The sequence below is a fragment of the Galleria mellonella genome, unplaced genomic scaffold (genome assembly GCF_026898425.1).
Source record: "Galleria mellonella isolate WM207_F2 unplaced genomic scaffold, CSIRO_AGI_GalMel_v1 utg65, whole genome shotgun sequence".
NCBI classification, from domain to species: Eukaryota; Metazoa; Arthropoda; class Insecta; order Lepidoptera; family Pyralidae; genus Galleria; species Galleria mellonella.
In genome coordinates this window covers 14,109,377-14,137,369 of record NW_026442138.1, presented here as the reverse complement: position 1 = coordinate 14,137,369, position 27,993 = coordinate 14,109,377, and the positions used below count along the sequence as shown (strand labels likewise).

Here is a 27,993-nt window from a genome sequence, read left to right as displayed (position 1 = left end):
TTTTTTTTATACAACTTAGAATGGCAAACAAGCTGACGGCCCACCTGATGGAAAGTGGTAACCGTCGCCTATAGACATGAGCAGTACCATGGACATAACAGAGTATACTGTTTCGCCCACGATACCCCCCATGCGTTGCCATTCCTGAAGACTCAGGTGTTATTCCTCTGTACCCAGTAAATTCACGCCATATCCCATCCTTTAAACCGAAACACAGCCATGCAAACATAACTGCTTCACGGTTGAAACACGAATGGGACAGAGGTACCTAAGCAATCGACTTTTGTACAAAGTCTCCCTCTGGTAAAAATCTGTTATAAATCTATTATTTTTTTAATTAATACTTTCATACATAAGCCATTTCATAGATTACCAATTCAAAATTGTTTATCAAAGTAAAACAATTTGATACAATATAATTGTATATAAAGACAAACAGCAGTTTAAATCTCTTATTAGGGAGTTCATTGTTTCTTTTACTATAGTTACATACTATAGAAGATTAATAGTATTAATTAAACTATTTTAAATCTAATTTTCTAGCAATTATATAATTCTTTTCGACTATTACAACAAAATTAGGTTTTTAAAAGACGCAATTATCGCGTGACCTTTGGCCATTGACGGTGTTAAAGTAAATGAATCGGTTAAAGAAAAATGCTTTAACAGTATTTCTATTATGGTAAGTCTTCTAATTAATTCATATACCAGATATTATCGGTAGAACGGTAACAAGTATCATGGGTGACACAGTATACTCTGTTATGTACATAGTACGGCAAGAGGGTTGGCAACCACAGGTAGGTTTTCGTGATTTTTTTTATACAACTTAGAATGGCAAACAAGCTGACGGCCCACCTGATGGAAAGTGGTAACCGTCGCCTATAGACATGAGCAGTACCATGGACATACTGAGTCTGTTATTAATTCCATTTATGCTCATCAAATTTCCTTGTTTTAAAACTAAGTTGCATATTTATTATTCATAATTCACTTAGTTTAAGAAAATTGCATTTTTCTTAAATACTTCACGGAATATTAGAAACATCTCAATCATTAATATTCCTTAGAGTTTTTATATTAAGAATTTATTAAAAACATTTACTAGGTCTCTTTTGAAGAGTCTAGGAAATGCTTCAATTTAAGTCGATTTTAAATCACCTTGCAGACGTCAGTGTACAGTTATAGTGAATGATTAATTTCATAAGTACAAAAACATATTTAAGTTTCTGAAAATTCTAAATGACAAAAATAGTAAAAGAAACATGTAAATAAGAGACTGCAAAGTTGTTGCAAATAACTAATTGAAATTAACACAATTGAAGACGAAGTCTTTAGCGTTGCCAGTGACGACTTATGGAACCGAAACATGGTCCTACACGATGGCCCGTACGCAAAAGCTACAAGTTACTCAGCGGACTATGGAGGGGGCTATGCTCGTAGTCTTTTTTTTTATACAACTTAGAATAGCAAACAAGCTGACGGCCCACCTGATGGAAAGTGGTAACCGTCGCCTATACACATGAGCAGTACCATGGACATAACAGAGTATACTGTTTCGCCCATGATACCCTCATGCGTTGCCATTCCTGAGGACTCAGGTGTTATTCCTCTGTACCCAGTAAATTCACGTCATATCCCACCCTTCAAACCGAAACACAGCCATACAAACACAACTGCTTCATGGTAGAAACACGAATGGGACAGAGGTACAAGCAATAGATTTTGTACACAGTCTCCCTCCCTCAGTCTCTTTGCGTGACAGAATCCGAAACAAGAATGGATATCCTCGTTCAGATATACTCACAGATTGGTCTTTAAAAAAAATATCAGAATCGATACAGTAGTTTAATTCTTAATTTAAAATAACTAATTTCGTCTCAAATAAAGTGACTTTTTTTGTTGGATACAATTTTTAATTATTCAATGTATCGAACTTAGAGCACGCGACGTGTATAAATTTTATATCACTCACAGTGCACATTAAGCCTCCATTTATCCTCGATAGCCGAGTCCGGAATGTGTTTATTCTCAGCTCTGCACGTCAGATATTTCCCGTCGTCCTCCACGCTCGGAACGAGGCTCAGTACGCTCAGTGTTTCGTTATTTTCAGAGAACTGTAAATAAATTAACAAACATCAATAAATAGTATTTGATTCTACATTAAATATACATGATGATTTATAAAAGGACTGGCTCAAACTCGCGACTTTGTCCGCGTGACAGGGACATGTTAGCTGTACGGAATAAAAACAGGATACAAAGGTTATAAATTCTTCTCTCTCCTATATATGTGTGTGTATACCAAATGGTGATTGATTAAGTATAGGTGCCATAAGACATGAAATTATAGGATACAAAGGCATAGCATAACTTAATTCTCAGAAATGGCAACGCAGGAATGGTATCATGGGCAACACAGTGTACTCTGTTATGTTTATAGTATAAGCGACGGTCATTACTTTCCATTAGGTGGGCAAATACGGTATTTACAGGTAAATAGTTCATATATATTCATCGCATTAAGTCCCAATTATGTATTTACAATAAACATTATATATATATATATATATATATATGTATGTATGTGTGTATGTATATATATATATATATATATATATATATATATATATATATAATATATATAAATAAATTAAAACACAATGATGACAGTCTTCTAATCAATAATATACAAGCGAAATTGGTAAGGTAGAATGATTTATTTTCACTTTAATTGTTCACTAAGACGAAATAATGCCTCAGTCTTAATTAATGATTTTTTCAAACGTCATCCAGCAACCATCTATTACAGGATCTACAGCATCACCAAACAATTGATAATTACCGTCAGAAGTAAAAAAAAAAAACATGGGCAAACAAAGGACTACATTATTATGCGACCCACAAAACTGTACTGGAAAGAATCTATTAATTAGAACACAATGGAAAAGGTCCTGAATGAGGTCTCTCTTATTTCGTGAAACGATCCCTGTTTTGTTCAATATCTTATATATATAATATAAGGATAGAGAGATGATTTTATTCACAATTTGTTTATTATTACGTTTCATAACTATTATAGTAGAATAAATTAAAAAAAAAAAGTCTTTGTTGGTTGACAAAAGCATTTATCGAATACCATTACAGTGAATAATAATTTATTCTCAATTTATTTATTATTATATTTCATAACTGCTATATTGGAATAATTTTTATAATAAAAAAATATCTATATTGATGTAGACAAAGGTATTTGTCGAATATTACTACTAAATTATAGCAAATATAATAACGTGCCTATAATATAAATATTACCTCGTATAGAATTAAACGTGGCAGGTTTTTTTCTTATACCACTGAGGTGGCAAACAAGCATACGGCCCACTTGATGGTAAGTGGTTACCGTAGCCTATGAACGCCTGCAATACCAGGGGTATTACGCGCGCGTTGCCGACCCTGAAGAAATCTCTTTACCTTCCACTTTTGAAGAACCCTATGTTGTAGTCTCTTGGGAAAACCTCGGCAGGGAGCTCATGATTGTAAAATAAGTATTACATAAATAGGCTATTAGCTTAATTTTAGTGATTCTTATCCTATTTATCTACTAGCTGACTATTTTTTTATGTTATATATATATATATATATATATATATATATATATATATATATATACACGAAGATTGATCACAGAGGACTTTTCTTCTTTCACCATGCATTGTTTTTTTTACAACGCAGGGGGCAAACGAGCATGCGGCTCACCTGATGGTAAGTGACTACCGCCGCCCATGATCACCCACGACACTAACGGCATTGTAGGTGTGCTGTCGGCCTTTTATAAAGGAATATACTCTTTTCTTGAAGGTTATGTTGTCGTATCGGTTCGGAAATACTGCATTGTTATCTATCCATGTATTACAAAATAACAAAATAAATAAAACAAATATATAAAAAAAAAAGTACGTTTTTCGCCATCCGTTTTAACTGCCGGTTGTTCTTCCACCATGTAACATACGCCTCTGGTCGGGATCCAGTCGTCTTGCATTCCACTTCGTAACGCTTGTCGGCTGATACCTGTTTCTCCTTTGACAGTATTGATACAGTTATCGGTTTTACTGAAACAAGATATCCCTTATGTTATATCAATACTGTTGATATTTCCACAGATGAGGAATTAGTAGGCCTCAAATACATATGTATACATATCTGTCACGCCAATCTCCCATTAGGACAAACTTCAAAATGGATAGATGATCTAAATCCAAACGTAATAATAGAAGGCGACGTAAATCAGTAAATCTATCATCATCATCATATCAGCCATTACCTGTCCATTGCTGGACACAGGCATCCTCATAGGGTGCCGAAAATAACAGCCAAGAGCCACCTGCATCCACTGATTGCCTGCAATGCATTCGAGGTCGTCACTTCACCTAGTGGGGGATCGTCTTACACTGCTTTTGCCTGTACAAATTGACCACTTAATAAACTTCAGTTTACTAATCTTCTGGGCTAAGTCGGTATATATGAATTAGATATTTCACTATTTATAATAAGCAAGCTAAAGTTGCAATGAATTAACAATATATATGGACAATAAAAAACTCTACGAATCGAAAATCGAAGGCAGAATGATGATGTAGTATATGTAAATGGAGTGCAGGGCAACGTAAGTGTGAGGTATAGGATCATTTCTTATGGGGTGATCAGTCTACGGGGGAGTTCTATATTCATGTATGATCTACTAACTGCTGAAATAATGAGGCTGTAAATAGAACCGAATGCCAAAAACCTCAATCCTTACATACGTTTACATACAATTCGCTCTTCGCCCGCTTTCATAATTCTATATAATTTCTTGAACATTTAACGTGAAACAGGAAAAGCAAACATCTCTAATATTTTATAAAGATTCAAACAACACCAAATTAACAAAATTAAATATAACTTTTAACTGTTTCTCATAATATCAGCGGGTATTTAAATATTCTCAGAAACAGTTACCCTAGAATTTAACTTTGGCGGAAAGTTTGCGATAAATTTGAGAAATTAATTTCGCTAACTGTCGAATAGCTAAGAACTGGGCTTTATTTATCGTACCTCTACCTGTACTGGTTCTAAGAATTATCTCATGTCAAATTGTATGTCTCAGGAAATATATGCAACAAAACAATACCTTTGTGGTTTTGTCTTACGCTATTCAAATTGGTGAACAAACTGTGAACTTTCTAATAGAAGGTGGAAACCATTATTATTATTATTATTATTTCAGCCGATAACTGTCCACTGCTGGACATAAGCCTTCTCTATAAAGGGAGTTTTGCCAGTAGTTGCCACGCTCGGCAGGCGGGTTGGCAACTGCAATCGGGCTTTGAAGATTTTTTAAGGGAGACGCTGCTACCCATCTTAGTCGCCTCTTATGACACCCACGGGAAAGGAAATAGTGGCCTAATATATAATAATATGTAAAACAAATATGAAATTATGTTATTCTTAGCAACATCCTCATCTTAGCCATTATCTGTCCACTGCTGAACATCCTCCCCCATAGACTGCCGTATGGAACAGTCTACCTAGTCTACCTAGTCCTATCCCACCTGCATCTGGGGGAAAGGGATTGTTGGTAAAGGGGTCTAACTGACCTATTGCTAGCAATACACCCTGTCAGGTCGACTTCCACGCGGTTCCCCCTGGAAACCATCGTGATTAATTCTGGTGGAATTCGTCACGATGGGCTAACTGACCTGCTTTCATTGTCACCTATCATCCTTCACTGGTGCCCCGCCGGTATATACCGATAGCGCAGGCGGGGTTACCATTCCATTATCACCCGTTAAAAAAAACCCACCTGCATCTACTGACTCCCTGCAATACATTTGAGGTCATCGCTCTATCTAGTGAGAACTAGTTTGTTTTAAATAAAATAAATAACATAATGATTATACTTACGATTTATATCTAATATGAGAACTTTGGTTTCTGGAGGTGCTAAATTCGTATTGGAAGCTTGACAAATCAGTCTTGCGTTGAAATGCTGCCTGCCAACGTTGGGAAAGGTCAGTGTGTTCACAGTGATGCCATCGGGCCGCTGTTCGTATGAGTCATCGATGACTGTGTTTTCCAGATACCACGTTACACGAGGTCTTGGTTTTCCTGTAAATTAAATTAAATTGTAATAACGGCTATGTAAGATTTAGTTTAGTTTTTTCTCATTCTTTTTCACTTATTTTTTTTTTAAATGAGCAATAAAATAATATAAAATAACGAAGTAATAACCATTCAAAAATGTTTAAATTTTAATTTACTCGTATAAAAACATTTCTTTCTTCTTTCGTTCTTAGATTAGATTAAATAAGATAAGAATTATTCTGTATAATTATCTAGTCTAGGATTTAGTCTATCTGGATATGACATTTTAATCAGTAATCTAAAAATAATTTGAAGCACTTTCGAATTCGGAATATTGATAAGATTTGAAAGTAATTTGATTTATTTTACATTAATCTGTCATAAATAAATTAGATCAATATCCAGTCTTTAAAAATGGTATTGCGGAGGGTACGCAGTTGTTGTAGATATATAGATAGACAGATAGATGGACTAGTTTACTCTAAGAAAGAAAGAAAGAAACATTTTAATTAAGGTAAACTTAGATTTAAACATTTTTAAAAAGTCATTTTTGTCATTATCGTTCATTGGGAACGCAATTTCTGCCAAGAAAAACGGGCAAGAAACTCAGCTGTTGCTTTTTTCAATAAGTTTAATTATTTATTTATTTATTTATTAGTACAAATATGTGTACATGGCGGACTTAATGCTAAAAGCATTCTCTCCCAGTCAACCATAGGGAAGTGTTAGAATACTCGAATGCGGTACTACTAATTATTGATATACATACATACTAAAATTACATATATAAACGAATAAATATATATGAATAACAAATATACTTACACATATATGATATATACTATATTATACATGAATTTGAGAATAATATATATATTTTTTAATTATATAAATAAAAAATTTGTGTGAAAACAAACTACTAAGCAGTATCAGATCATAAAATTTAAAATATATATAGTATAATACAGTACACCAAAAAATTACAGTGATAAACTTATTATAGATATAAGTAATTACAAGAAATGATCACAGTGAGGAAACAAAGCGATCTCTTGCAAGCAACTTTTGGATAGAGAGGAGTAATTATAAACAGTTTGATCGGAACAGGATATTATTTTGTGATATCTTTAACGCTGCTTGCGTCTTTAAACGACAGTTACCACTGTTTAACAAGTAGACTGTCAGATTGTTTTTTTTTTATACAACTTAGAATGGCAAACAAGTTGACGGTCCAATTAATGGAAAGTCTGGTCCTCTGTTTTTAATCCACTTTGTAAAGAAGGTTTCCAATTCGGTCGTATTTATTTATTTTTTATATTTATTATCTCATAATTCGATCTGTTTACCAGAGGTAGACTTTGTACAAAAGTCGTTTGCTTGGATACCTCTGTCCCATTCGTATTTCAACAGTAAAGCAGTTGTATTTGCATGGCTATGTTTAGGTTTGAAGGGTGGGATATGGTTTGAATTTACAGTGTACAGAGGAATAACACCTGAGTCCTCAAGAATGGCAACGTTTAATAGATAGATAGATACTCTTTATTGTTTCCTCCAAAAGATTATAATAGTAAACTTATTATAACTATAAACAATTACAAGAAATAATCACAATGAGAAAACAATGGGCGACCTTATCGCTAAGCTTAAGCGATCTTTTCCAGGCAACCTTTGGATGGAAAAAAATAATTATAAACAGTTTGATCGGAGGCACGATGAAATTATATTAATTCTAAAATATAGAGATGTGAGTAATTTAGTTTTTAAGTCAAAATAACTGGTTTTTCCATTATTGAAGACGATTTCTTTTTATAAAACACATTCTTAATTCTTCATTGTAATTTACTTTTTACTGCACACTTAAAAATGCAAAATTATAGTCCAGTTTACAATACTATTATTACTAAGAATAATAATAACAACATTGTGATTTTCATAAATTCTATTCTCTAATTTAAACATTACTATCAAATAACTATCAAAACATTTGATGGGCATAAATAAGAACTATTAGTTTAATGAAAAAAAACAAAAAACTCACTTTAAAGAGCCGCACTTAAAAAGTATTTAAGCGAACAACTTAATAGACAAAATATTTCATTTAAATTATAGAAGTACAGTGTACGTCGGCTTAATAACACAGTCGGCAGGCTATTATCGATATAGTCAATCGATTAAAAATAATCCGATAACAGAATCGATTTTATATCGTTTAGAGTCGAAGTATCGATGCGAGTGTTCGAAGCAATTATTTAGATGATATTTGCGTAGTTTTAAAGTGTCTCCTAATAGGAGCTTTTAAATTACACACACATACAGACACACACACACGGCCATACAAACCATGCATGCATGTTAAATTTCCTGCTTTGATTTCCACAACACAGGCTTTGTAAAGTGTGGGGTCATAGCTATATTGTACAAATGGCTAATTCTCTTAAAAAAATAAACTTATTCGATTCTAATTGTTAACTGACTTCAAAAAAGGACGACGTTCTCTTCGTCTTTCAACGGCAGAATTTTTATTTTTATTTATGTTCGCTGATTCCTCGAAGACACATGGACCGATTCGAAAAATTCTTTTTTTCGTTTAAAAAGATTAACATTCAGATTGATTTCTTAGAATTTTTATCAAAATCGGTTTAATAGTTTCGTTTTTAAAATCAAAATATATGGATTTTTCAATTAAGCCATTTGATTTTGATACGAATGAAGTCGATTTTTTTTCGTGGTTCATGTTAATAAATTGTATATGATCGTTTATTATAGGCAAACAATATCATATGTTTAGAATCTGCCTGCTGTATAAGGTGTTAAAAGATAAATTATACTGTACCTCCTTCAACTTCGCAGCTGAGCATCACATTAGAACCTTCGTTGTAAGGCTCGACTAATTTCGTTCTGTCTCTTCTCAATGAATCGTATATCGTAGGACGGCTTGGCGGAACTGAAATGAACAATGCTTTTAAAATATTTACCCATTTAATTGCAAAAGTTGTAATGTAATGAAAGAAAATTTAGAAGAAAAACAACGCCAGGATTCAGGGGTATTCTAACCCTAAACCGTCGTGATTAATATCTTCCGAAATTGTTACCTATCGTTCTTCAGTGGTATCCTGTGTATATAAACCGATATAACAGATAGGGTTACCATTCCATTTTCATCCGTTAACATAGACTCAATAATCTAAATGGTCGCGTGCAATATGTTTTCAAAGTTTTTCCTAGATCAACAATTTGCATGTTTATCATTAGACGGGCTCTATGTTTGATTATCACTTTTAAAGTGTATAAAAATAATGATTATCATTAGTATTAATTATAAGTGAATAGTTTATTAACTGAAGATAAACACAATTGGGTGATTATTAGCAAGATCGAGATTTCTGTCTAAATTTGGTGAACTTATTTGGTTTCGGGTCTTTAGAAAAGTTGATGTCTCCAAAAAGTATTTTAGAAAACGATTCCTTCTATATTTCGGGGATATCGTCTTTTTTGGAGATTCGAAGTTGAAAACACAGTTGAAGGGTCCACCGAAATTGGAGTCGCACTTGTTGAAAATTACCCAATTATTTGGGATATAAACCTAAATAATCAAACTCTAAATATTTGTTAAAGATCTGGATGTGCGGTTAATACTTACTAATTACAGTAAAATTGACTCTCAAATTCCTCGTTGGTGAATTCTTGAAGTCTACCCTGCATCTATATACCCCAGCGTCCATGGCAACTACATTATCTACCATTAAGACCGCTGGAGTCGCTCCACCTCGGAAAAATGCTCTGCTTCCGAAGACCAGTGGAGAAGACCACAGTTTTGGCTGTGTCATTGAGCGACCTCGGATGTCGTAGCTAAGAAAAAAATTATACATTTTACGGTGTCATCAAATTTGTATTTTTTTTTGTATTTATATTGTTCTTATAGCTAGACTTATAAATAAATAGATAGATTGTATGAAAGATGATATAGCTAGAAAAGGAATGAATGTGAAGATGAATGCAAATAAACGTAAAGTAAAGAGAAAAATATACACTGATGGGATACTATTTGGGATACAGTCAAGAAGATCATTTGAATTATAAAAGTCAGAAATAAAACTTCCAACTGTTGTGCAAAATTTCCAACAAATTCTTTAGAAAATATTATTGGGCAAAATAATTCGAAATGTATCAATAGAAGTGCATCATTGGTAACCTGGATATAGTTAGAGTATTGTGGTTACTAAAACACAAAAATAAGCAACAATCGAACAATGAAAATGATAAAGTAAATAATTTAAGAACTATTAATAAAATTGTAGATAGAAATTAATAGTTATTGCATTGGATATCCTACTATTGAATGTAACTGGTCATAAATATGTCTACTACATGTTTTTATCGTAACTAATCCAGAGGAGAAATTAAAATTTATAAAAAGTCATCTGAAAGATATAACAGTGGAATTACTGGCCCCTTAGTTCTAAGAAATTGCAACATGTGAGGAATAACGTGAGCATAATAGTGTCCAGGATACATTGTAAACAAAACTCTTCTCTACAAGATGGACTGAGCCATAGTTTGTGTACTATATCCTGTTACATGAAGAATTAATTTGTATATATATGTATATATATATAGAAACACCTTTTCACAATGTTTCGAAAATATACTAAATATTAATTTCTTATTCCAAATACGGAGCTTGAAGGATCAAGTCATTCGACTAGTGGTATAAGAAAAATTTTGTAGAACAAAATGAAGGTGCTTATCTCGTGTATTTTATTAATCATTATACATATCTACGAGTATATCTTAAAGATAGGTAGAATTAACTATTTGATACTTCGTTTATTATGTTACGTGATAAAGCAATATAAAAATATATTGAAGCTAAAAACATAAGTGTTGAATAGGCCCAAGACATGTATACTAAAGTAATCTGTCAAAGGTCCAATGAAGATAATAAATCAATTAGATAATCTCATAGATGTCTAATAAAGAGCTTCAAAATTACACAAGGGATTTGAGAAAATTAAATGAAAAGTTACAATCTAGACAATTCAGAGCATAAACTTTTCAAAACTGGCGTGGATCATTATATATCTAGATTGATGATCAAGGTATCATACCTTGTAAACTAAGCAATTAATCTCTCTTTATACAGTACAGTATTAATATTAGTCTTTCGAACAACTTTAGGCGTAGTAACTATTCCAATAAATGCAACGATGCTTTCTCAAGATACTACGCCCTATCATAAATCTGGTTTAGCTATTAATGTGATTAAATTAATTAAATTATTTATTTGTTTATAATTAAATAATTAGATATTAAATTAATTGACTTATTTATTTTTCGCGAAATTTTCAATTTGAAAGAAAGTGACAAAACTCTCTAAGTTGAAATGAGTCTGTACGAGATTTCGAAAAAGGATCGTAATATAATATTATTTATGATATATCAATTAACTAGCGGCCCGTCCCGGCTTCGCACGGGTGGACATTTTTACAACATGAAAAAAAGTGGTTATTGTAACATAATGATAATAGTTGAACATATAGTATCGCGAAGTTATTTGTAGTTATTGATATTTTCTTCAATATATACATATACGACATACTCTTATTCTATGACCAATAGTTACTGCAGCGCACGTGACGAAAGGTATTTTATAGCATTTTTTTACACCTTGAGTTACGTTACTAAAGTTTTAGTAAGGATCCTTAATCTTTTCTAACAATAAATATAGCCTAAGTTACTCAAGGTGAATGTAGCTTTCTAATGGTGAAAGAATTTTTTAAATTGGCAAAGTAGTTTTTGAGTTTATTCATTACAAACATACGTACACACAAAAATACAAATCTTTCCTCTTTATAATATTAGTGTAGATAAACTTACAAAAACTTACAATTACAAATATTTCATATTTAATTTAAACTGATATTATTGTCTTTCACAAGTAAATTGCGGAGTGTATTGTTTATTCATTCACAAGCAAAAGAATTACGTATCTTAGCTTTCTCATTCGAATAGCCAAGAAATATATTTCTCTCCCGAAGTCTAAATTTTTCAAGTGATAGTATGTAATCTGTCGTCCTTCAAGATTGGAGTGAATAGACATTATTTGGGTTTGTTACTTTATTTTAGGCTACGTCATCGCTTAACATCAAACCAAACTGTGATAAAATAAGCTTAAATATTATAATAAAATCACATACCTGTATAGCGGTTCTCCGTCTAAGTCTTTAAACCATAGAACCATTACGACGTCATCTTCAGCGTTGAGAGGCTGTATATCACACGGTAGCGAGGCCTTCTTCCCCAGTACTCCTTGAACATCGGATGTCGGTACTGTAAAGAAAAACTAAAGTTACTATTGCGATATTAACATTACAGTTGCGATATTTGATGTTATAGTTGTGAAATTTAATGTTATATTTGTGAAACTTGATAATGCATTTGTGAAATTTAATGTTAAAGTTGTGATACTTAATATTAAATTATGACACATAACATTGCCACTACGAAATGTGTATTTAATAAATTTATAACGGTTTTAAGCCTTATTAATATAATAAATGTGAAAATGCGTTAGTTTGTTACCTCTCGGTGTCTTAACAGCAGTGACCTAACAACCCATTGTTATGAAATTTATACATGTATATTGTTCAGAATAGAAAAAACATATAGATTACAGTAAATGCCAGTAATTGTATACCTAATGGAATTAAAAGGCATAGCAAAGTTACCATAAATAAGAATAGTTATCAATTTATCTCAAAGGAAACTTTTTCTCAATATTAAAAAAAAAAAAATCAGTGTCGGACGATCCCCCACTAGATGGAGTGACGACCAGGATGCAGGTGGCTCAGGACCGCTCTTTATGGCAGTTTATGGGGGAGGGGGGCTTATGTCCAGCAGTGGACGGATAATGGCTGAAATGATGATGAATTAGTCGTCAGATTAGAATATTTATATATATATATATATAAAATTTGGTATGGTTTATATTATTACTTTTGGAAGTCGCTCAATGAATAAAAAATAAAGTACAACAAATAACATCACCACAGCAAACGTGAATTTCAAACTTCATTATCGTTGTGAAAATAAAGTATTTATGATTGTTTTCACAACGAATTCACAAGTCACATGCTATACGTATAATATTGTTAACATTTAAATATTATTGTGTAATCTTTTGGTTCGTTACGAGTATGTATGGAAATGACACTTTTTATGACACGTCCGATTCTGTATAATTACTTCATACATATGAGTAGTACCGCGAAATGCAGTTAACAATGTAATGTAATTTGGTTTGATATTGCAACTGACGTTGCATTGTATAGAGACCAATAAAATTATAAATAAACTTATATTATATAATACAATTTTAATTATTATTTATAATTAATGTGAAAATTATATAATTTGTTAACGCTTTAACGGGTTGAAACAATTAGGTTTTCGCGTATTAATTGGGACAGGGCAGGACTTTATTTTAGACTGTATTAATATTTATTTATTTATACTTTTGCACACATAGAAATAAGTCTACAGGGTGGACTTAAGGGCTGAATGTATTCACTATTTGTAAACAAAAGACTACTTTGTACAATGAAAACCGACATTAAATTTTAATTAAAAATATCTAATATTTTTTTTTAGTGTAAATTAGTTTTTAACTAAAAAAATACTTAACTACTAGTAGGCTACTAAACTTGTATTGATAAAATTTCTATTTTCAACCTGATAGTGCTTGTATATATTAATCTGAAAATATATTCTTTCAGATAAAAATAATTTTCCAAATCGATCTAGGCGTCTCTGAGTAATTAGGGAATAGATATGAAAAAAAAAAATTTAAATGGGAACCTTCTCCTTTTTGAAGTCGGTTAAAAATACTATCTATCATATTTAAGAGCTGCACTCTTGTTGGTGGAGCTCTTGCCACTCACTACGATTGTTAGTAAGTCTCTTCACCTCTTGATACGACACGACACCAACTTTTTCCTTGATCTACCTGATGTAACTACGCCTTAAGCTCCTTCTTCCCATCCTTCCTTCTATCTTACCTTCTATGGTAATGTTCATAACTTCGTCGTATTGGGAGGAAAGGGATTGTTAGTAATGGGATCAAATAGCCCCATTACTAGCAATATACCCTGTCAGGTCCACCATGTGGTTCCCCCTGGAAACCATTGTGGCTAATTCTAGTTGAATTCATCAAGATGGGCTAACTGACCTGCTTTCATCCTCATCAGTCATCTATCACTGGTGCCCCGCCAGTGTATACCGATAGCGCAGACGGGGTTACCATATCATTATCACCCATTATATAAAAAAAAAAACTTCGTCATATCGTATTAAGATAGATAGATAGACTAGAATAATAAAAGATAATAAATATATATATATATATATATATATAAATAGATAAGAAAATATATAAAGATAGACTAGAATAGTACTCTTTATTGTTTCCTTCAAAAGATTACAATAGTAAACTTATTATAAATGTAAACAATTACAAGAAATAATCACAATGAGAATACAATGGGCGACCTTATCGCTAAGAACGATCTCTTCCAGACAACCTTTGGATGGAGAGGAGTAATTATTGTAGTACATTGGAAATTATTGTACCTAAGGTTGGCAACATTGGAAAATGTAATTAAGGGAGTCTGTCATGGCGTCCTTCGATAAAAGTGCATATTCATTTTATAAGCATTTTTTTTTTTATTATAAAGAAAAGTTATTTAAGCGTGCAAAGCACATCTAATTTGATACAACATTATAATTATAAACAAGTGTCCTAACATTTAAAAATACTATGTCAAATTAATAATTAAATCACGCAATGCTCCACATTCCATATACAATAATCGTAAACAAAGTTGAACAGTGAACTCATTAGAGAACAGACGTCGGCGGGATTTCCTGTGCCCTTTGTTATTGTGCTGACCCACATTTGCCCCGATTTGACCACTTACGTACACACAGAATACTTTTGGTTGGGCATCTCTGTCCCATTCGTGAATCTACCGTGAAGCAGATGTGTTTGCATGGCTGTGTTTCGGTTTGAAGGGTGGGATATAGCGTGAATTTACAGGGTACAGAGGAATAACACCTGAGTCCTCAGGAATGGCAACGCATGGAGGGTATCATGAGCGAAACAGTATACTCTGTTATGTCCATGATACTGCTCATGTCTATAGACGACGGTTACCACTTTCCATCAGGTGAGCTGTTAAATGGTTTGCCATTTCAAGTTGTATAAAAAAACAGACACACACACGTTTCACTTCATGTCAATTTTGAATTACTATGCCGTATCTAAACTATCCAGTTTAGATAGAACTAATAACTATGTAGTTTAGTTGAAATTAAAACTATTTCTAAAATAATTTAAGAATTTATTTCACAAAAAAATACCAACTTCAATGTTGGCGAGACCAGAGTTATGTTTATATAAAACTAAATTAACTATTGAATCGATTTTGATAAGATGGGACCAATTTGAAAATATGTCGTTTCAGAAAAAAAAACATATTTTGGTTTATAAATGACGGAGTTAATAAAGTAGCAAAATACAATCGAATTGAAAAACTCCACCTTTTTTTAAATTGGTCATATATGGTCGGTACATGGTCTTACTATAAAAAAAAAATACTAAAATACGGTTTATCTAAACAATATTTGACAAAACACTATTTAAGAAATTAAACATTGTTTTAGTAGGTTTGTAATGTTTATTTGTAATTTTGTATCGAAAAGAATGGAATATAATAATAAAATTTATTACTTAAAAAGAGCTTTTATTTCTAATAATAATAGACTTTATTTTGCTTAGACATAAACAGGTAACAGACATGCTTTTGCAGTATAATTAAAAAACTGACTCCAATTGTGACAAAATCAGTTACTTTGATCTACAAATTAAACTACTGTACCGAGGCAGATAAAAGGTCCATAGAACTAATATATAAGTATATTCTCTCAGATAAAAAAATAAATTTCCAAATTGGTTTACAACTTACGGAATTATAAGGTAACAAACATTATTTACACATAATAATATCCATAGAATAATTTTACAATTATTGTGGCTTATTTTTTTCTTAAGAAAAAAAAAAACTGATTGTTACAAGTTACCTATTCTTGTTCATATGCATTTGGCATTCTAAATTCAAATATTTCAATATAATGTTGGACATATTGAAATGTTTCGAACTTAGAACTCGGTATCCATCTATGGGTTTATGTTAAAAAAAAAAACTACTAATTATTTTTTTTATTTATTATTTTATATATATTATTTATTTATTGATTTTAGATAGAGAATTTACATTTATTTTATAGCGGTAGATACAAAGTAATCGTTAATGATCTTCCCTATTTATTTCATAATGTAGGTACGTATTCAAAAATCGCAATTTGTTATATTTAGAAAACCTTCTATACCTTTGAAGAAGACTCTGTAATACATTCATCACCATCATTACAAAGAATATACGAATAATTGCCAATTATAACAATATTACAACGTAAGAACTCCTGCCAAATTGTAAGAGAGTTATTTCTGTTACATATGTGGGCTAATGCCTTACATGCGTTACTTTTTTAACTTACTTTGAAAGAAGGAGATTCTAAACTCGGTTTATTTTTATGTTGGTTGCCTCATAACCACGTCAGTCCCATAGCTAGCAATATGTCAGGTCGACCTCCACGTGGTCCTCCCTGGAAACCATCGTGCTGAATCCCAGGTGTATTCATCACGATGGGTTAACTGACCTGCCTTTTCATTCTCACCTCTCATCCCTCACTGGTGCCCCGCCAGGGTATATCGTCAGCGCGGGCGGGATTGCCATTCCATTATCATCTTTTAGAAAAAACCCCGTCAGTTATAAACCGCTTTAGAGAAGTATTTTTTTTTATCTGAAAGGATATACTTACATATATGTATATATATGTAACGGGAAATTAATGAACTCACTGCGTTTTTGTCGTTTCCGACAATTGTTTCGACTTTTTTTTACAACACAGGGGGCAAACGAGCATGCGGCTCACCTGGTAAGTGACTACCGCCGCCCATGATCACCCACAACACTAACGGCATTGCAGGTGTGCTGCCGGCCTTTTAAAAAGGAATATGCTCTTTTCTTGAAGATTATGTTGTCGTATCGGTTCGGAAATACTGCTGCTGGAAGTTGATTCCAAAGTGTGGTTGTGCGCGGGAGAAAGTGAATTTATCCGTAAAGGTCCTTCTTCAGGGGATGTTTGGTAGTTTGGGTTACAGCGTCTCATCAGCGCGTAATGCCCCTGATATTGCAGGTGTTCATAGCCTACGGTAACCGCTTACCATCAGGTAGGCCTTACGTTTTTTTACCTCAGTGGTATAATAAAAAAAGCAAACTACAGTGAGTTCATTAATTTCCTATAACATATGTATTTAACTATATATATATATATATATATATATATATATATATATATATATATATATATATATATATATATATATATATATATATATATATATATATATATATATATATATATATATATATATATAGTTATATATAGCTGTTAACGAAATGCTTTCTCACTGTATTGGGTTGTCTGGAAGGCAAATTATTAGATCGCTGTTAAGTTTAACAGTTCGGCAGTTTGGGTGCCTAATAATCTTAGAGTGTTGGCAGTCACACATATACAAATGGTAGCAGAATTAAACAAAACAATACTAATTAAATAACCAGTGATATGGATTTCCGAAAGATACCACCCAATTCAGTAGAATATTTGTAAAAAAAAAATATAGTCATTTTAAAAATAAACAATAAAAGGCCTAACCACAGAACGCTTACAAATCTTTTAATACCATTCGAATATTTTTGAAATAAATCTAAAACGCTGAACGTTTCTCTCGTCTTACTGTGAGAGCGTACATTTTTTGCAAAGCAGTGTTTTAGTACAATGAAATGAACGAAAAATACTTCGGTACGGAGCTTCACGAAATTTCGTCAGCAGAAATGGCTTAATTATTCATAAATCCTCGGAATGTAACTGGAACAAATATTCCGACCGAGCGTTACATCAATGATAACATAAAAAAAAAAACACACACACAACGTTGAAATATTGGAAAATAATGAATGTCAGAACAAACAATATACGACTTTGTACAAAATACATAACTCAATAAATGTCAGTCGAGAACTTGCTAGCGTTTCCGATCGGTTGGTTTTGATTAATGTGAAATTGGGCTTTACTCATTTGTGTTATTATAGTTCAGTTACTCAATTTTAATTCTCTTATTCAAAGAGATGGTACAAAATATGTTTACAAGATCGGTGTTACCAGATTGGGTATTTTTTCCGCAATTTGTATAATTGTGTAAAATTTTTTGTTCAGTAAATATTGGAGAAATGAAATTCTGGCAGAAATTTTTGGAAAAAAATTAAATAGGCATGGTGAAATTTGGGTAATTTTGTTAGAAATTTTATGTAATAGTTTTAGTACTTATAAGCTGTATACAAGTAGTTACAGTAATTACCTAAAAGTACATAATAACAGAGGATTCCATTTTTTATGCGACTTAGAATGACAAACAAGCTGACTAAAAAAGTGGTAACGATCATCTATAGACATAAGTAGTACCATGGGCATAACAGAGTATACTGTTTCGCTCATGATACCCTCCATGCGTTGCCATTCCTGAGGACTCAGGTGTTATTCCTCTATATCCTGTAAATTCAATGCCATATCCCACCCTTCAAACCGAAACACAGCCATGCAAACACAACTGCTTTACATTAGAAACACAAATGGGATAGAGGTGCTCAAACAAACGACTTTTGTACAAAGTCTCCCTCCAGTAAAAGATAAGATCTGCGATAAGAAAAGGAGAGAGAAAAATAGAAACAGGATTGAGAATGATCTTTTTTCTTTGGGTAAAAATCAAATTTCGAATATGACAACCCTGCGCATAGTAATCTCTAACTCTGTCCTGTTCGTGATTCTTTAGTCAAGCAGCTGTATTTGCATATGTTTTGGGTTGAAGCCCGTAATGTGTATTCTAGGAATATGGTAGTAAAAGTAGAGAATACTGTAGCATAATACTGTACAAACGTACTCAAGAACAAAATATCATAGGTATTGTAGTGCATATTGTGTTACCCATACTTGGTTAGTTAAAGCCAACCGTTACCACTTATCACCAGGCGAGCCATCAGCTTGTTTACAATACCAAATTGTATAAGATAATTTAACATTATAAAACCAAAAATTTACATTTAAGTTTATCTTTCTTCACGTCTATATGAACATTCCATCTCGTTAGTTCCCCAACTATATCTCTGAAAGACAGACCTTGTTTACTTTGAATAGGTACTTTATGAATACTTGAATCCCTATTCAAATATTCATTTAGTAAGATGAAACTTGAATAGAGATTCAACATTTTTGCATGCAAAACGAAAACAAGAGAAACATTTATTGGCATCTAATTAGTACCTTATGAACCATAAAACAGTATTTTTTTAAAAAAATCTATGTCTATATATATATATATATATATATATATATATATATATATATATATATATATATATATATATATATATATATATATATATACACATGAGCAGTCCATGGACATAACAGAGTATACTGTTTCGGCCATGATACCCCCCATGCGTTGCCATTCCTGAGGACTCAGGTGTTAATCCTCTGTACCCTGTATATTCATCCATATCCTACCTTTTAAACCGAAACACAGCCATGCAAACATAACTGCTTCACGGTAGAAACACGAATGCGACAGAAGTACCCAAACAATCGACTTTTGTACAAAGTCTCCCTCTGGATGTCTTACTTTTGTCACGTTGGTTGTTTTACTTCTGAAATACATACGAAGTAGCGGACATAAAGCAAGTATATAATAACTTAGAACACCGTAGGTAATATTGTAAATTAATATATAAATTTAACAACAAAGGGACGTAGGCACCGGCATGATAGACGGACGATACGGGCCGTGATAATGACGTATGTGTCAGACCCGACGCAGGTAATCTCTTCGCACGCGCCTTTGATCGTGCGTTATCGCTTAGGTATAGAGCAAGAATATCCTTATTAATATTATAAATGGAAAAGTTTGTCTGTCTGTTACTACATTAACGGATAAATGTAAAGAAGGTCACGAGTTTTTTTTCCGGTCGATCAATATTCAACGCGGTGTAGAGGGCAATTAACACAGCAATTAGGTGTAAATATAAAAACCGTCAGAAGTTTGAATATTTTAAAAACGGTATACAATTTCGTTTATTATCTAATTATTTAAAAAGGAGGACAATATATTTGTAATACGTATTAATATTATAAATGTGAAAGTAAGTTTGTTTATTTGTTACCTTATAGCGACTTAACAGCTTGACTTATTACTGTGTGATTTGGTATAAACCAGAGTGAGATTTTGTACAAAAGTCAATTGCTTGGGTACCTCTGTCCCATTCGTGTTTCAACCGTGAAGCAGTTGTGTTTGCATGGCTGTGTTTTGGTTTGAAGGGTGGGATATGGCGTGAATTTACAGGGTACAGAGAAATAATACCTGAGTCCTCAGGAATGGCAATGCATGGGGGGGGGCTCATGATATTCTTCGTGCGTAGCCATTGCTGAGAACTAAAGAATATGTCTTTGTACCCTGTAATTTTATTGAAGTGTAATATTTGTGTCATATGTTTGAATTATTAAAGTGCCATATGTGTTGTTAAGCGTCGGAAAATATTGTATTTCGCTTAACAAAAACTATAGAACACTCCAATTATTCATTTAAGACAAGATTCCTGGTAAAAGAAGTGCTGGAAGGAGGCAATACTCCTGGCTGAAGAAAGAAGGTTTGGCTGTAGCACCACCTCGCTCTTCAGAGTGGCTGCTTTAAAAATTTGGATTTTCCTTATGTTGTCTAAACACCTATAAGAGGCGAAAATCGAAGATGACGATGTATTGCTTGTACTGTTAAGATACCAAGGGATATGAAACAAGCAAACACACTTTCACGTTAATTTACATTACTCAGGACAAATTAATATTTATTGAAAAGTTTTGAACTTAAAGACAAATTTGAATAATATAACTATTTCTTGGAATTTCTCTAGATATTCTAATGGACTTTTTAAATTGATCAAATTTTAGGTTATTACTACAGATTCAAAAGTAAAACGATAGCTGCCTTTGAGACGCTATTTAAAGTAAAAATATTGTAATAATAACAAAAGAAATGAAATGGCTTTATAAATTTAAGTACTTTCTTCGAATATACAAGATAAAAATTAATAAAGTATAAAATTTTATTCTTCTAGTTTTAGTGCTAAAAGAAAATTTAATAAATTAAATTTCACTGATTATTTGTTTAGAATTATTTTGTTTAATTCTGCTATCCTTAGTATCTGTGTGATTGCCAACATACGAAGATTGACCGCCACTATTATTTATACATACTAATGATAGTGGAATTAAATAAAATAATTCTAATTGAATAACCAGTGATATAGACTTCAACAAATTAATGCTTAATTCAGTAAAAATTTGATATCGATATTTTAAAGAAGTAATCGAGTTGTAGTCTACTATTTAAAATTATAAGAAAGAAGGAAGCAAAATAATAATCCCTCAGATTCAATCTCACGAAAAAATGAAGTCTCCATAAAGAAGCTTGTCATGTTGAGCAGCGTGAATGGTACTAGACTCCATGTATGATCACGCATACAATGGTATGACTAAATCAAATTAAGCGCCTCTCAAACTATATACTAGAATGGCGGATAGTTGAGAGAAATAGCAAGATATCGTGGAGCGGATGATATCAGACTCTACTACGCTATATACTTTGCTACATACTAACCAAGATCGATTCGGGGGGGAAAGGGATTGTTAGTAATGGAGACTGAGAATCCCATTGCTAGTAATATACCCAACCAGGACGACCTCTTCGCGGTTCTCCCTGGAAACTATCATGGTTAATTCCTGATGAATTCATCATGATGGGCTAACTGACCTGTTTTCATTCTCATCAATTACCCTTCACTGGTGCTCCGCCAGCGTATCCCGTTAGTGCAGGCGGGGTTACCATACCATTTTCATCCATCAAATAAGAAAAACCAAGATCGATCCTGTCAAGAACGTACCGTCAAAAAAGAAGTAAAATCTCTCGGGCAAATTACTAAGCCATAATATTATCTTTGTGGTAACCTTCCAAACTCATTTCAATGTCAGAACAATTTTCATAAATTCTTATTAATCCCCACAGAGGAGCGATATGGAAACTTTTCAATACAACCTGATTGATCGCGTTTTGAACTTTGGAAAATTCTTAATCTGTAACCTGATTCTTTGGAACAATTGCGAAGTTTCCAACGTCACAATCTTAACTTTACGAATTGAATTACAATCCACCATCGAGGGGTTTTAAAATGATTACATTCTGCTGATGTAATCAATGGGAAAGTCAGCCGATGTTACCCTTTGGAAAATTTTCCATTGGTAAATAGGTTTTGCGGGAAAAGTTGCAATTTGTCTTTGTTTGGCATTCATTGATGGTTTGCTCGACGGTATTAAATGTTTTAGGAATTGTACACGTTTATTGGTATTGGATAATTTTCGGAATACAGAGATTGTATCGTTCTGTTCTGTCATGATATTTTAAAGCCTGTATTAAATATTCACAATTAAGTTTATTATTATTACGATTAATTATTAAAAAAAAACACTATTATTATTATATCAGCCGTTTGCTTGGGTACCTCTTTACCATTCGTGTTTCAACCGTGAAGCAGTTGTTTGCATGGCTGTGTTTCGGTTTGAAGGCAGTGGGATGTGGCGTGAATTTACAGGGTACAGAGGAATAACACCCGAGTCCTCAGGAATGGCAACGCATTGGGAGTATCATGGCCGAAACAGTATACTCTGTTATGTCCATGGTACTGCTCATGTCTATAGGCGACGGTTACCACTTTCCATCAGGTGGGCCGTCAGCTTGTTTGCCACTCTAAGTTGTATAAAAAAAATCTGTCCACTGCTGAACTGCTGAATCAGATCTCTCCCTATTCAGGGGTTTGCCAGTAGTTACCACGCTTGGCAGGTAGCTTAGTTACCGCAGTCAGACCTTTGGTGATGTTTTAAAATGGACGCTGCTGCCCATTAACTATAATAATATAGATTATTATAATTAACTCAGGATTTATCCCAATATGCGTTAATAAACCCGTGGGTTGCAGTTAGTAACTAATTAACTATTACTATTTTTCCTACTCATATATCTAATTACAATGCAACAATAAATTAAAGTTAATATACAATTCCTTAAATACTTATACTAATTATAAGTAATCCCCCAACGCACCACACCGAGGCAGCGCACCCAAGATACTGGCAGCATTACCTCTTTGGATTGCCAGTTACTTATTATAACTTACTTATTGTTTATTTTTATTAAAGTGTAAAATAACGATCATTACTATATTAATTACAATTTCTATATACGATGATAAAATTGATGAATGCAGAGGAAGCGAAAGAGGTCTGTTTGAATCGAAGCATTTAGCATTCAATTGTTTCTGTCAACCTCAATCGGAGACAGGCGTGACAGATATGTATGTATGTATACACGATGTTCTTTTTTTATACACTTTACCAGCGGTATATGAGATCGGTATACTTATTTTCGCTTTAATATAAATTACTTATAGTATATGGTGGGCCTTATGTCCAGCAGTGGACGGATAATGGCTGAAATGATGATGATGATTATGAAATAATAACTGTCTCTAAAATTGTATTGCAATTTTATGAGTGCCTACGAGAGCAAATAGTTATATATCAGATTAGCTACACGTTCGTTTAACTCCAGTATTATACAAGAACCTTTAAAACAATTGCCTTCTTTTTACAAAAGTATATTGTGAAAAAATTTTACTGTACAAGTAACGTTGGATATTAAAAAAAAAAGTATACAAATTTCCAAGCGATTACATTTAATAAAATGGCCCTACGGACAATATTCGGTGAATATCTTACGATTTGACTGGAACAGCACCTGATGTTCCATCCAACTTCACAAGAATCGAATTTTTTAATCGAAGTATCTACAAGATCTTATTTTGTAAGATTCAAAAGGCTCCATCCAATACGTGAGACTATAAATTGCTTTCGCTGACGATTCTAAAATACGGTATTTCATTGTCGGAGGAGCTCTAACGAGGTATCCAAGTGGAATAAGGAGCTTCTATTTTTCCAGTTTCTGCAATTGTTACGAATTGAAAGGGAATACTTTTCACGCCAGGTGATTAAAATGTCACTCTGGTCCTGTGCGCCGGATCGACGGAATATTTTTTTTATTTATATAAATAGAATTAAACATTAATATTATTTTTAAAATGTATCTATTATAATGATTGTGTTCACAAAATATAGTTACTTTAATTACAAAACCTAATTATTGAACCGATTTTGCTAAAATTCATAAGGAGCCAAATCGATTTACATCTGATGGAGTTTTGTTTTATAGGTGATAATGAAATAGTAACCCCACCTGTGCTATCGGTATACACCGGCGGGGCACCAGTGAAGGATGATAGGTGAGGATGAAACAGGTCAGTTAGCCCATCGTGATGAATTCAACGAGAATTGTTGACGATGGTTTTCAGGGGGAATCACGTGAAGGTTGACCTGATAGGGCATATTGCTAGCAACGGGGCTATCAAACTCTGAACTAACTCTGTTAAGAGGTAACAAACATAATGGGATTAATCTGTATATACATTCTTTTAGATTAAAAAGAATTTTCCAAATTGGTTTAGGACTGACTAAGTTATTTGGTAACATACATAAAAAAAGATACAACCGAATAGAGAACCTCCGTCTTTTTTAAAGTCGGTTAAAATATTAATACTTATTGGCACATATGCAGTATATAGAGAAACGCGTGCATTACGTTACATTATACTGTATGAACATCGTTTTGTAATTTTTTTTCTTAAGTTGTAGATTATTGATTTGTTATGTCTAATAAATAAATAACATACGATAAATTCAATTAATATTATTATTAAACATATTATACTAACAATAAATACGTTACATGTAACATAGTTCATATAACATGTACATGTTACATGTAATATAGTTCAGGTAACATGTACATGTTACATGTAATATAGTTCATTAATGCTACATGTTTACACAAAATTCAAACAAAGTCATGTAGCATCAGAAGAGCCAAAAATCAACCCTACAACGATTCTATTACACGCAATAATAAACTTTATCCACACAATCATCGTAAATGTCACACTCAAAGGATATAGATCAAAAGGGGACACTTAACATGTGCTCGCTATGGAATGAATGTCGTGCCTTCAAACAATCTCCTCTCACTAAATGCCTTAAATAGCAGTTTTCCGAGTCGGTTAGCCCTTTGGACAGATAATTATGTATAACACGACAAAAGCAGCAACCGGATTATTTACAACCGCTATCTTTGTCACAAAAGGTGTGGAGTAGGCAGTAATGCAGGAAATTTGTTTTGTCACGGTCACTGTTTTGTAAAACGTCCCCTGAATTTGAATTCATGGCGGTTCGGATTATACTGTTTTTAACCGACTTCAATGTAGTAAGATGTTCTCAGTACGGTTGCATTAATTTTAACGCTAATTACTTTTAGAAGTCCGTCATTTATATTTAGAAGTCCGTCATTTATATGTCGAGCAATAAATCAATCATTTATGTGCATACACGTAGGTATGAAAGATTATTCATAGTTTTAGCATCTTTAGCTGTACAGTTTTTACTCTCGAACATTCTATAGTTTTCTTTCAGCTTTTCAAAGATTGGCTATAAGAGATCTCTCTATGGGATAAGTCCGCTATTGTATTTTAAATCCTTTTTGTGTCCAATGTAAAGTATGTACAATAAAGATTTTACTACAGAGTCATATTTTATTTTAACGGATATACTTTCAGATTGATATTTCGTCTAAATCAGTTGATTAGTTTAGTTTTTATAACAAAATAATTAGTAAATTTTCTTACTTTGAAGTCGGTATTTTTTTTTTTGTAAAGTAAAACCTACTTTTTATGAGTTTATCTCTTTTCTCTGATTATATGTTTACATAAATATGATGTATGTATGTAACGAAATTTGTTTATATTATACAAATTGGTTAATTCACTTTGTACAATATTTTCAAATTTTTTAAAACATTGAATAATTTTATTATTAAAAGGTTCGTAAGTACACATTTTATTTTAATGAAATAACTACCGGTTTATTTTATATAATTAGGTCGATAGTTTCAATGTTTGTTACTCTTTCAAGCAAAAACTACTAAACGGATTTGAATCAAATTTGGTATGCGGGTAGATTATATTTATATACAATTTAGAATGGCAAACAAGCTGACGGCCCACCTGATGGAAAGCGGTAACCGTCGCCTATAGACATGAGCATGGACATAACAGAGTATACTGTTTCCCCCATGATACCCTCCATGCGTTGCCATTCCTGAGGACTCAGGTGTTATTCCTCTGTACCCTGTAAATTCACGCTATATCTCACCCTTCAAACCGAAACACAGCTATGCAAACACAACTACTTTACGGTTGAAACACCTTAAGTACTGATTAACGCGGAAGGAGCTGCGGGATAGAACTAGTAATGAAATAATTATATTTATAGTAGCGATACGGTAAAAAACTAATGACTCCATCTCATCGCAACTCCGTTTCTGCAGCTAGTTTTTATTATTTTAACAATAAACCTTGTTCCAAATACATACCAGTAAATTATATAATTACATAATCAGTATAATTTTAACCCGTCATTATTTTTTGGTTGTATACTATTTTTTAAGTAACTTAGAACGGCAAACAAGCTGACGACCCACCTGATCGAAAGTAGTAACCGTCGCCTATAAACATGAACAGTACCACGGTCATAACAGAGTACTGTGTCGCCCATGATACCCCCTATGCGTTGCCATTGCTGAAGACTGAGGTGTTATTCCTCTGTACCCTGTTAATTCACAGTTATATCCCACCCTTCAAACTGAAACACAGCCATGCAAACACAACTGCTTCACGGTAGAAACACGAATGGCATAGAAGTACCTCAGCAGTAAGTCAGACTTTTGTACAAAATTTCTGTGTGGTAATATAATACACTCTCTGCTACTCTGGTAATAAATATGATAATATCATAACCATGCATTATAGAAATTTAATTGATTAGATTTAGTAAATCTCTCAATGTATAACATGCTATTATATATATATATATATATATATATATATATGCTTAATTAATATATATATATATATATATATATATATATATACATATATATATATATATATATATATGTATATGGAAGATACATAAGAAAAACTATTATAGGGAGGCTTTATGAACGCAATAAAACCCAAAAGAATGATTTTTAGATTTTTGTCTGTACGTTTGTGCACGCTAATCTCAGAAACGATTTAACCAATTTACATGCAATTTTCACTAATACGTTCCTGGTTACTTTACTTAACATTTACTGTTTGTTTTATTTCAATCGGTTCATAAATAAAAAAGTTATTTCAATCTTAAAAATCACATATAAAATGTTATAAAATAACCAATAGTTACTAAATAAGATCATAAAAAATCTGCAGTTATTTATTAGAAATTTACAATTGATTTATAAAACATAACGTATTTTTGCCTTTAATTAATCATAATCGATCGATTCAAACTCTAAAAAGCTGAAAACAAAACTTCACTCTTACCTTAGCTTAACGAGTACATAAAATTATAAATTAATAATTAACATTCTTGGCTTTACAA

At 32.5% G+C, this 27,993-nt stretch overlaps 1 protein-coding gene across 2 annotated transcripts in view; it reads right to left on the bottom strand.

Annotated features, from left to right (window-relative positions):
* Nucleotides 1-27,993, bottom strand: part of LOC113510254 (hemicentin-1) — a 418,868-nt gene that overhangs the window by 19,622 nt on the left and 371,253 nt on the right. For both annotated transcript variants that reach the window (XM_052900396.1, XM_052900397.1), the window contains 6 exons: nt 12,324-12,456; nt 9,767-9,975; nt 8,960-9,070; nt 5,947-6,150; nt 3,961-4,112; nt 1,976-2,117 (listed from right to left, as the gene is read on the bottom strand). In XM_052900396.1, the coding sequence (XP_052756356.1) occupies nt 1,976-2,117; nt 3,961-4,112; nt 5,947-6,150; nt 8,960-9,070; nt 9,767-9,975; nt 12,324-12,456 (951 nt within the window). The remainder of the gene's footprint in view (nt 1-1,975; nt 2,118-3,960; nt 4,113-5,946; nt 6,151-8,959; nt 9,071-9,766; nt 9,976-12,323; nt 12,457-27,993) is intronic.